Below are 12,793 nucleotides of genomic sequence, written 5' to 3' on the forward strand. Positions count from 1 at the left end.
CCTGGCACTGTGGGGGGCAATGTATACCTGGCACTGTGGGGGGCAATGTATACCTGGCACTGTGGGGGCCAATGTATATCTGGCACTGTGGGGGGCAATGTATACCTGGCACTGTGGGGGGCAATGTATATCTGGCACTGTGGGGGGCAATGTATACCTGGCACTGTGGGGGGCCAATGTATACCTGGCACTGTGGGGGGCAATGTATATCTGGCACTGTGGGGGGCAATGTATACCTGGCACTGTGGGGGGCAATGTATATCTGGCACCGTTGTGGGCAATGTATATCTGGCACTGTGGGGGGCAATGTATATCTGGCACTGTGGGGGGGCAATGTATATCTGGCACTGTGGGGGGCAATGTATATCTGGCATTGTGGGGGCAATGTATATCTGGCACTGTAGGGCATTCGTGTATCTGGCACTGTGGGGCAACGTGTATCTGGCACTGTGGGGCAACGTGTATCTGGCACTGTGGGGCATTCGTGTATCTGGCACTGTGGGGCAATGTATATCTGGCACTGTGGGGCTCATATGTGTATCTGCCCCTCCCCCATATGTGTATCACGCCCACATTTTCATTGGCCACGCCCTATATGGCATTTGGCCACACCCATCGCGCACACAGTACCTGTAAGACATTTTTTCTACTTGCACCAGTGCATGCAGTTATATCAGGCCCAATAGATCCTACGATATTACACCCTATGTGCACACAGCACAGGACACTAATAGGGCCCGGCCCCATTATGCTAATGTGTTGACTTCAAACCTTTCAGCTATTCATATGGTACACACATGAAGCGGTATATTTAGTAAGGTGGGAGTTTTTTTTTACAACTGGTGATATTGCTTATGGCAACCAATTAGATTCTACTTAACATTTATCTAGCTGTTTCTAAAAGATAATAGACAGAATCTTATTGGTTGCTATGAGCAACATCACCAGTTCTAAAAAAGAAATCCCACCTTAGTAAATTTACCCCGAAGTCTCATCTTTTATGGTGTTGCACAAACCTACCGAGGAAACGTGAATACATGCGTAATTCATGTCAAATATTTTATAAAACAAAAGAAAAGGAAAAGAGAGTAATCAGACGTAGAAAAAATGGCGTGATTGTTGAATTGACCATTTTAATGCTTCGAGCAGAGAAATGGTTAATGTGGACACGTACATGTTTATATATTTACAACAAAATACAAATGCATCAATTTTGCAGTTCTTTCAGTTCATTTCATAAGTCTTAATATTGATAAATTGCCTTAATTTACAGATAATACTTGGCCCTTTCCTATAAATTAATGTTAAATGTCTAAAGTAAGGTTGCTGTACTTAGAAATGGCCTTAACCCTAAATCTCTGACTTCCGTGTTCATCTCTTGACCTGTGTGTGCATGGTGCTGTTACCGGCACCCTCCTCTTCTTCTGTTAGAGAGACAATAATTAATGCGTTTATTTATCATATGCTAGAATATTGATATTTTTTTGTATTGTAAGAATTTATTACAGTAGGGCTTTAGCACCAAATCCTGTGACCCATTGCACTGATCAATACTCATTTTATTGCTGATCATAGTAGAACGATTTGGGTGTAACGTTGTAATGCTGATTCCGAATATGACATCGGTTTTGCTAGGTTGGCTCTAAAGCTTGAGAATTAATAAAAACACAATAAACAACGCAAAACTGCTCAACTGTCAACAGACATTGGCCGATCACTTATATACGGAAGGGGAATATTCTAGAATGAACACAGAGTGGACACCTAGAATATTTGATGTCTCACCTTCCACATTTTGCTAAGCCTGTCCTATTTTGAGTCTGACACAACTTGGCCGGAACCTTCTTTCCATGAAATGGGGCATGTATACGATTGCGTGGAACCACCCTGACTTGTATGCGTGTAAGTAAAGGTGCATACACACGGTGAGATATTGGCTATCTTCGATTTTGACTTTGCGAATTCCGCTGAACTCCCCCAGATCCCAGAAGCACCGATTTTGACTATCTGTACCTTCAATTTTGACTAAGAGCGATTTGGACTTAAGTGCCAATTTTGACTAGACTTTGTACTAGATATAGATAGTACACTAGATAGTCAAGATTTACTTGCCTGCACAGTCCATCTAGTCTTGCGATACTGACCCCGCGGGAGTGCGCCTCGGTATCGCAAGCTGCCTAACACAGTGCGATTTACACTATATAGTCAAAATCGCAAGGATAAATCTCACTGTGTGTACACATCTTTACTCTGTGTGATTTGTGCGTATAGGGAAAGGGTTCCGGTATGAATGGTCGACCATGTTATGGTCGACAGTCATTAGGTCGACCACTATTGGTCGACACTGACATGGTCGACATGGACACTTGGTCGACACATGAAAGGTCGACACATGAAAAGGTTGACATGATTTTTTAAACTTTTTTGGGTGTCGTTTTTTGCGTAAAGTGACTGGGAACCCCAATTAGTGCACCGCGTCCCCTCGCATGGCTCGCTTCGCTCGCCATGCTTCGGGCATGGTGCCTTCGCTCCGCTACCGCTTCGCTCGGCACAGATTACCGCTCCAATCGTAGTCCACGTGGATCGTAAAGTATAGAAAAGTTCACCAAAAGAAAAAAAGTAAAAAAAACTCATGTCGACCTTTTCATGTGGCGACCTGTCATGTGTCGACCATTTTCATGTGTCGACCATGTGTCCATGTCGACCTATAGTGGTCGACCTAATGACTCGACCATAACATGGTCGACCATCTGAACGGATACCTAGGGAAAGGAAGTCTGTTTCTAGCAGATCTACTGCACTTAGCCTCAGGCTGGTGCAAATACTGCTACTAACGGTGACATCTGCTGCGGCGCAGGTTTCTGCCTGCCCACGCACAATCTTCTGTATTAGTTGAACAGATAGTCACATTAGTATGTATTAGTAAAACAGCCTTCCGCTATAGACACTTTGCTTGTGACCCAGAACCAGCCAGACAAGTGCCACCTTCTTACCCATTGCCGCAACCACACAGGATAATATTGGCTGACCCCCTTGGCCATCTATCTGTGGTCATCATATAAAGTGATGTCATCCTCACGCATACATATGTGGTTGTTGTGTTAGGCATTGGTGATAAATGCAGTTTGAATCAATCCATTATTCATTGTAGACATTTTCTATTTACACATAAAGACAAATCTCTGTACAATTTACCCACCAGTCACACTGCGTGAGCTGTACCATTTTCGGTTAGTTTGGAACCGGTAATATGTAGGTCCACAGAAGCTGTGATGGACTATTCTGCATAAGCCATCTATGCCTGATAGACAGATGTTGGTGTGGTGTAGCTATAGTAATACTGGTATGTTTGCATCCATATATAGCTAATGTGGTGTTTCATTCAGTCCCCAGTTGCTTCTGTACTACAATACATGCTAGCTAATCCATCGACCATTTGCCCTTACTTGAGGTCTGTTTGGGGGTAGACCCCTCTCTGTATTAAGATAGGAATAATACACATCTGCCTTTTCTGTTTAGTTGTTCCTAAATGAAAATGTAAATATCCATTTACTGCTGACGTTGCCTGTACAGTGATTGACTGAGGGGCCCAGGGCTGGACTGCCCATATGGCACTTTTGGCAAATACCAGATTAGCTGACGATCTGATGGGCCAATTCAGCCACGCAGAGGGACCAGGGGCTGGTTGAGCAGTTCTGCCTCCCTGTGGTCTATTCGGTGGGCATACAAAAACACGTGCCACAAGGACAGGTCCCCCCGTGACTGGTGGCATACCCCCTTGTGCCGGGATCATGCCTCCTTTTCATGTGCGCGCGCAGTACACTGCGAAGGCCATCCCTGAAGGACACTAATAGGACCTCATGTTGATCTACTGTAGTTGGCTATCTTGGTCCATTTAACCACCCATGACTGTGGATGAATTAGACATAGTTCTGGACATTAAACCGAACTACACGCATTTGTCAACATCTGGTAATACCTCATATAAATTAGCATCTAGTAGCCAACACTTTTTCCTGGCTTTAATAAAATGTAGCTTGCTTTTATAAACTTTTTATAAAAATATGTAGTCAACCTCATGCTAAAGAAAAATAATAACCTAATCTTGTTATTTACGAACATAATTTTTAAATTAGGTTTACATTGTAAGATCTCTCATGAGCAGAGTCCTGCCTATGCTTTGTCTTCGTTCTATGTTATATATGTAGGCTATAGTTTTCCTACTGACCAGCAACATGGAGCACCGTACAATTCAACAACAAAAATATTCTAATTTCCACAGTTGTTCTGAAACACCTTCTATTATTGCTGTTTTGACCGTCACCTTACTTTAAGATCAAGTCCAATTATAGCTTGAGTAGTGGCGCAGCTTCTTTTTATCTTCACAAACACATACACGTGTTTTGTGGTATAGTGATCCATTCGTCCACAATAACAATGATCAGTACTTTTTGGTGGACACGAGAGACTTCACCGGCGTTGGAGTGCCATTTCCTGAAGACGCTGTGGTCTCCAAGCCCTCATGTTTGTGGGATGACTTCTCAGATCTGCTGGTGCTTCTTTCAATGACAGGGAAAAATCCAAACCTACCTTTGGTCTCTCCATCTTCATTTACAAAACAGAAGAAGCAGACCAGCTTCAGAATGGCTCTTCTGATGTCTCTGCTGGTCAGCGTGTAGATAATTGGGTTTAGGAGAGAGTTTATCATAGCCAGGCCGAGGAAATAATCAGCCTTTAAAAGAATGGGGCAAGCATTGATCTCACATGAGACATCAAATAAGAGGAGTACAAAGAGGGGGAGCCAGCACCCAATAAAGGCTCCCACAACAATAGTAACCGTTTTCAACAGTGCCATATACTTTTGGGACTTTCTAAGTGCTCCCTTACGAAGAGTGCCCAGTCTCTGACTATTGATCTTGACAATCCTATATATGCGCAGATAGAGGACTACAATGGAGATAAGGATGGCTAGAAAGATGGTGATACAAAACAATATGTAACCTTTGGAGTACAAGGGTAGGATGGTGGAACAGTACGGGAGGTTTCGGATGCAATTCCATCCCAGTATTGGCAGGACACCCAGTAGAATGGACACCAGCCAACTTGCGCCGATCAGCAAGGCCATGCGGCCCTTTTTGTCTCCGCTGTAGAGCTTCATGCGAACCATTGTGATGTGACGCTCTATAGCAATTGCAAGAAGACTGAATATTGATGCAGTCAATGTGACAAAGACCCCTCCTTCCCTAACAAACCACATGGCAGGGGTGAGGCGGAGAGTGTTTGCACCTGACAACACAATGTTCACCATGTAGGCTATGCCAGCCAGGAGGTCACACAAAGTCAGGTTGCCGAGCAGGTAGAACATTGGCGAATGGAATTTCTTGTTGCGCCATAGGGCCAGAAGTACTACCAGGTTCTCCAGAACAATGAGGACACATACCACCAAAAAGACCAAGGCCTCGGCTTTCAGTCCTCCCTTGTACCTACTAGTGCTGAGTTTCCCCGTGTAGTTGTAATGTAATGCAATAATACTATTGTTCTGGTATTCCCTGTAAAAACGACCAAGGTGATGTTGATGTGTTACTCCATCCATGTTACACAGCTCCTCTTCTTCAAGCTCTCAACTTTAGAACCTGTGCTGGACCTCAAGCATGGACAAAATCATATTCAAGCACAAGTAGAGTTATGGCCGTCGACAGGTGTTTCCAAATAGTGATAAAACACAGATTGCTTCTTTCCAAATCTATGGGTACCCAGACCTAGATGACTGGTCACAAAACTTATTTCTCTGTCAGGTAATGTTGGCTATTTTTTCTTTTGCGGTCTTTCAGCCAATCTCAATGATTACTTTATCCAGCAGGACCTATCCATTGTATGATGCTGCATTTCCACTCTTTCACCAGAAGGTGTCAGCATTTCTTCATCTATCCACCACTCATAGCACTTTGTAACCTGGAAAAATAAAACAAAACATTTTATTTATTTATTTATTTTTCAATGTATAAACTTATTTTACAACCATTATCAATGGTATTCTTAACGAGGGGAACCAGCATAATTTATTTTCCCGGTTTAGGGGTATATTCAATTGATGTCGGATCCTTTCTGACGGAAAGGATCCGACATCTGAGTATTCAATGAACGGTTGGATTTGGCCGTTCACGACAATTCCAATCAGCCTTTTGTTAAAGTTAGATTGACATTGTCGGAACCGAGGCCACGGATTTGGCCGCGTTTCCAACAAAACACGTGGATCGGCGGCTTAATCAGAGGCGGCATTGAATAGGTCGGAACCCCTTCCGACCTAAACAAGTCGGAAACTGCTGTCTTTCCAACAAGACGGCAGTTTCCGACAATAATTGAATACAACCCTTAGTAAAGCTTATAAAACAGACAGGAGGATTTTTTGCCCATAGAAACCAATTAGTTCTGTCTATCACTAGAATGCAGTAGAGAAATGACAGCAGCGGGTATATTTACTAAAGAGCAGGTTTTTAGAATTGCCCATTGCAACTAATCAGATTTTCATACCCTCCAACATTTTACACATAAAACCGGTACAAATTAGGAAAGGGGCGTGGCCACAGGTAAAGGGGGCGTGGCCATGCCCCCTTTCCTATACTTTTATTGTAAATTTTAAGAGTCAAAAATCGGTACAGCCCTTTTTATCAGGTACAGACCATAAAAAGAAGGTACAGTTGGAGGGTATGGATTCTACTTATTATTTATCTAGCACCTTCTGGAAGATAACAGAGCTAGAACCTGACTGGTTGCTATGGGCAACATCTCCACTTCTAAAAACCCACACTTTAGTAAATATACCTCCTACAATCTGATTGGTTGCTATGGGCAACACCACTTTTCTTTTTAAAACCACTCCCAGAAAATGGGGACTGACACGCCCCCCGTTTTCTGGAAATAGAGGCAGCGCTGCCCCTGCCCCGCTCCCAAACAGTATGTCAATCAGCTGGAGGGATCTCGCAGAAGGAAACTGCTCAGTGCGTCACCTGCGCAGATCTCTAAACATTGGAGATACATGTAATGTAAACCATCGGGTTTATGTACATCTCCGAATCAGACCCTTTTTTCTTAAATGGCTAAATAAAATACAACCAATTTCAGGAATAAAAAATGTACAGTTTAATTCTCGTAAAATAATATATTTTTGAGTGTTTTCATTGCTGTGCAGTAAACGCCTCTCCTGCCACAGACCGGACTGCAGCGAACACCACGGAGAGACACAGCGTAGCTCTCATTGCATTAACGCGGAGTAGGCGGATCAAAGCTAATTGCTGGCTTGTATTTTTCCCTTCATGAATGGTTGCACCTTGTAAGTAAATAATCCTCTGACTTCAAAAGTCCAGTGTATGACATTGTATTTATTCTATTTCTATATTGTTAGGAATAGTAAACACAGAAACATAGACTGTGACGGCAGATAAGAACCACTTGGCCCATCTAGTCGGCCCTATACCCTCTGCCCTATACACATGTACATGCAGTCTTGGTGAAAGAATGAAGCCAGATATATCCGATGGAAGAATACACTGTGTAATCTCCATTTTGGTGATGTAGGAATAAATGGTTTGTCTTCAAATATGAAATATGGCAGCCAGAAGACATATTTGGGGAAAGGAACCGTTCCTTCTTCCGGCCTATATGTAGTCATTATGTCAACATTCAGAATATCAAAATGCTGACACTATCTACATGGTCATTATGATGACATTGTTAATACATACTTGTCTACTCTCCCAGAACACCCGGGAGACTCGCAAAAGTTGGGTGGCGCTCCTGGCCACCCAGAAGAGTCTCCTGGATTCAGCCACAACATGCCACCCAGCTACCCACTTAGCGAGCAAAGTGGGCAGTCCAGGCGGCTTATGATGTAATTTGCGCTGAATCGCATCATATTCGCCACACCACCAGTTGTACAATGCCTGCAGTCTCTGCACTGTATAGAGGGGGTCATGGCCACGATGATGCAACTGTGACTGCCACGCCCCCTGTGCAGCCTCATATGTTAAGCCATGCCCACACTGCACCCTATGTCGCATCATGTCAGCCCGAACTGCCACCTGCTGCGCTGAGGTGGCTGCTCTCTCCCAGTGGGGGCAGCCAGAATGTCAGCAACTCTATGCTAATGTCGATTCACAATGTTGACAGTACACGTCAGGGTTAAGACCCCCAGATATCTGAGTTGGATTGTCACAATTTCCTGATCCCCCGACACCTGAGTCGGAGAATTGAGAATATTCAACAAGTTGAAAAATATAAATTTGGGGATTTTTAACATGAAGAACACGATTCCACAACAGATCACCAATCATCGATGGCCGCAGATCGGCGCTTTCTGGTTGCATCAGTGAAACGGTAGGCAGAGCTATGGGTGCGTTTAGGCTGCGGTTATGTGTAGGGTTAGGCTGCGGTTAGGCTGTCGGGATCCTCCCAGTAGGAAAGTTTTAGATTTACGAGAAATACCCATTTTAATTCATCTACCCAGAGGCGGAACTATTGCCAGTGCAACCAGTGCGTTGCACTGGGGCCCGCCTCTGTCCAGGGGCCCAAAGCATGTAATGAGTCAAACTGACTCATTACATGCCGCTTCGTGCTGCGGGCAACCGCTGCCCGCAGCACACAGCCGCCCGGCCAGAGAGGAGAGGAGCAGCGGTACGACTACGGGGGAGAAGGTGGAGGAGGGAGGTGGAGGAGGGAGCCGCAGCAGCGCTTTACTACTGGTTGAAGCGCTGCTGCTGGCCCTCTGCTTCACTATAGGCTGTCTTCCGAGAACAGCCTATAGTGAAGCAGAGGGCCAGCAGCAGCAGCGCCTCAACCAGTAGTAAAGCGCTGCTGCGGCTCCCTCCTCCACCTCCCTCCTCCTTCTCTCCTGCCCGGGAATCGTGACCAGAAGCTGCACCGAGGAGCCTGAGCCAGCGGAGAGGGTAAGTAGAATTCTTTCTTTCTTTTTTTTCTTTTCTTTCTTATCTTTTCTATCTTTCTACATAAAGACTGTCTGCCACAATGTGTAAAAAGGGGGAATTTGCCTGCCGCAATGTGTTAAAAAAAGGGGGAATCTGCCGCAATGTGTAAAAAGGGGGAATCTGCCTGACGCAATTTGTAAAAAGGGGGAATCTGCCTGACGTAATGTGTAAAAAGGGGGAATCTGCCTGCCGCAATGTGTTAAAAAAAGGGGGAATCTGCTTGCCGCAATGTGTAAAAAGGGGGAATCTGCCTGCCGTAATGTGTAAAAAGTGCACGCTGTCTGCCGCTATGTGTAACAAGGGCACGCTGTCTGCCGTTATGTGTAAAAAGGGGGACGCTGTCTGCCGTAATGTGTAAAAAGGGGACGCTGTCTGCCGTTATGTGTAAAAAGTGCACGCTGTCTGCCGCTATGTGTAAAAAGGGCACGCTGTCTGCCGTTATGTGTAAAAAGGGGGACGCTGTCTGCCGTAATGTGTAAAAAGGGGACGCTGTCTGCTGTAATGTGTAAAAAGAGGAATCTGTCCGCCGTAAGGTGTAAAAGGGTCTCTACCTGGTGTAGTGGTGCTACTGTGCGGCGTAATTTGAATAATGGAGAGTACTGTGCACCGTTTTATGAATTGGTATTATTTTGTGGCCACACCCCTTCCCCACAAAGCCACGCCACTATGTATTTTTGCACGCGCCTACGGCGCGCACTGCCCCTGTTTTGGATGCAGGGGTGGGGCTCCGATGCCGTTTCTTGCACACAGTGCTAAAATGTCTAGTTACGGCACTGTTGCTAGGTATCCATTTCTCTGGCCCTGAGCAGGTCCCCCTCACCAGATCCTCTCCAGGGGTGAGGGGGTGGACTTGGATGGGATGGGGGGCCCAAAGCATTATGTCGCACCTGGGCCCACCGCTCACTAGTTCCGCCACTGCATCTACCCCTTATATTAATGACGTACGAGGTTGTATGTTCTCTGTTGGGAGAAAAATGGTATCTGTAAAATGAAAATTCAAATAAATGGATAAAGAATGTAGTGAAAAAAGTATTATAACTTATATATTACACAATTTCCAACATTATTATATCTTTGTAACTCAAGGAAGAAGGGATGGGAGATCTTGAGCACTAGTAGGAAGAGGAAATTTATTCAGGTAGATAATATACGCTGTTGAGTCGTGTGCACAGATATCACTCTCTGCTGTCGTGAGTAAAAGGGGCGATTTATCCGAGTTGCAAAAAGGGAGGATTATCGGCTTTCTAGCCAAGGGTGGCAGTATTTCTGAAACAGCGCAGTCTGTGAACTGTTCGCGTGCTGCTGTGGTGAAGGTGTATTGTGACTGGACAAATGGCAGGATTGCAAATAACCAACGTGGAAACTGCAGAACACCATGTGCCACGTGCCACCATCTGGGGGCAGGGGCGTAACTAAAACTTTGAGGCCCCCATAGCAAAATTTTGAAAGGGCCCCCCACCACCATAGTCACTACAATGCTCCTTAGGGAAGCAGGAGAGCGAGAGAGAGTGAGGGGAGTGAGAGAGAGACAAAGAGGGTGTCAGAGGGCGAGAGAGAGAGAAACAGAGATAATGAGAGGAGAAAGAGAGAGGATGTCAGAAAGAAAGAGAAAGAAAAAGAGGTGAGAGGGGGAGAAAAAGGGTGCCAGGGAGAGAGTGTCAGGGAGAGAGGGAGAGAGTGAGAGTGTCAGGGAGAGAGAGAAAGAGAGAGAGAGAGAGAGAGAGGGCGTCAGGGAGAGAGAGAGACACATACTATCAGGAAGGGAGAGATATTGCCAGGGAGAGAGACAGTGTCAGTGGGAGGGAGAGACAGTGTCAGAGAGAGAGTCAGGACGGGAGTGAGGGAGAGAGAGACAGTTCCAGGGAGAGAGACAGTATTAGGGAGAGAGAGAGGGAAGTAGAAAGACAGTGCCAGGGAGAGAGAGAGAGACAGTGTCAGGGAGAGAGAGAGGGGTAGACGGACAGTATCACAGGTAGAGAAGGAGAGAGGGTGCCAGAGAGAGAGGGAGAGAGTCAGGGAAAGAGACAGTGCCATGAAGAGAGACAGTGTCAGTGCATATGAGAGAGAGGGACAGTGCCAGAGAGAGAGAGAGGGAGAGAAAGACACTGTCATGGAGAGAGGTAGTGTCAGAGAGAGTGAGAGAGTGACAGTGTCAGGGAGAAAGAGGGAGAGACGGTGTCAGAGAGAGAGAGAGTGTCATGAAGGGAGTGATGGAGAGAGTCAGAAAGAGAGAGAGAGTAGCAAGAGAGGAAGTGTCAGGGAGAGAGCGAGCTTAGAGAGAGAGAAGGGGATCGAGTAGGAGATTACCTGCTACAGCAGAGGTCTCTGATGGGGGTGGGTACTTCAAGGCATTAGGCTCTGCCCCATAAATTCCCATGAATCACGGCACCGCCCTGCTGCTGGTGCTCGGATCCTGCCACTTGTCATGTCCTCCACGCGGCTACAGGAATGCTATCGGCGGCAGCCATTCATCCCGTGGATGGGGGTGAAGGGGGATCGGTGGTCCTCGGAGGCAGCCCGTGACTGGGTGCAGGGGGAGCAGCGGTACGTGGAAGCAGCCCAGGCCCCATAGCAGCTGAACCCCCTGCACCCACGGTAGTTACGCCACTGCCTGGGTCTAACAGATGTGTGTCTAAAATGCAGTTCAGCTCGTCTAGCTGCTGTCCGTGCTGCATATGGCGGTTACTCTTGCTATTAGCTGGTGGTCATAATAATGTGACTCAACCGTGTACATACGTATGATAAATCCAACAACAGTACAGTCCCTTATAAATGAGGTAAAAGTATCACAAGTGACGGAGCACCCCTGAGAGTCGATGAATGAAGCCACAGAACGGGGGAGAAAAGAACCTTTGTGGGGGCACTCTCGTAGATAACAGAAAACTTTACTTTTATTCTTTATACTTTAAAATCACTAGAAAGATTTATTGATGAGCAACATAAACAACTGAGTATAGAAATAAACCACCAATGACGGCAAGCAAAAATATATATTACTAATATCATAAAGGTGAAGGTCACCAAATCCAGGTGGGAATCTCACCCCTCACCCTTAGTGCCGAGCAGCAAAAATGAGAGTGAAATAGTTCTATCATGTATGGCAACTGAATTCAGCTAAAAAATAATCATCTAATATGTACTGTACCAGCCCCCAAAAATGTGAACACAATAAATATACTGTATACGTCAACACAAGTAACTTTTGTTTGTATTCGTATATTTGTTGACACCACAATTAAAATAATGTAGGGCCTTTCAAGTGTCAGCATATATGGTATGGAAAAGTACCAGCATATATGGCATGAGGAAGTGAACAACAAGTAATTATTTAGCTTAGTCATACATAGTCATCATATTATGACATAGACACCATAATTGTATAGTTTCTCTCTGCGAGCAGTCACCAGAAAAGCTACTAATCTTCCTCAAAAGGTACCTCTACAAGCTACATATGCATTCACAATGTGATGTATTGGTTTAATAAGTTTGGTCTGTAGTCTGCGTCGCCGCGGTATCATTCAGTATACAAAAAGTCAGTAATTTCCATCTAACATCTCAGCACTAGCTCCCAGCACAGCACTGTGAATAGTAACAGTTTGTACTAAAGGTAATATTAATACAAGTAGCAGTTATAGGATAACAGAGCAGCTATTCCCTTATCACGTGTGTATTCTGTACGGCTACTGCATGCTGTGTGACATAGCATTATACAGCATGTGAGTGTGCCTGGAAACACTCAGGAAACTGAACAAGTCAGTCTAATGGGTATCTGCTTTTGTAATCTGATCCTGATAGACCCTGATATTACAGCA

At 45.2% G+C, this 12,793-nt stretch overlaps 1 protein-coding gene across 1 annotated transcript in view; it reads right to left on the minus strand.

Annotated features, from left to right (window-relative positions):
• Positions 1 to 1,113: 1,113 nt before the first annotated feature.
• The window catches only part of LOC134936371 (sphingosine 1-phosphate receptor 1-like), a 29,846-nt gene continuing 18,166 nt past the window's right edge, over positions 1,114 to 12,793 (minus strand). The window contains exon 3 of the mRNA XM_063931390.1: positions 1,114 to 5,952. Within this exon, the coding sequence (XP_063787460.1) occupies positions 4,442 to 5,593 (1,152 nt within the window). The 5' untranslated portion in view covers positions 5,594 to 5,952 and the 3' untranslated portion in view covers positions 1,114 to 4,441. The remainder of the gene's footprint in view (positions 5,953 to 12,793) is intronic.

Source organism: Pseudophryne corroboree, chromosome 6 (genome assembly GCF_028390025.1).
Source record: "Pseudophryne corroboree isolate aPseCor3 chromosome 6, aPseCor3.hap2, whole genome shotgun sequence".
NCBI lineage: Eukaryota > Metazoa > Chordata > Amphibia > Anura > Myobatrachidae > Pseudophryne > Pseudophryne corroboree.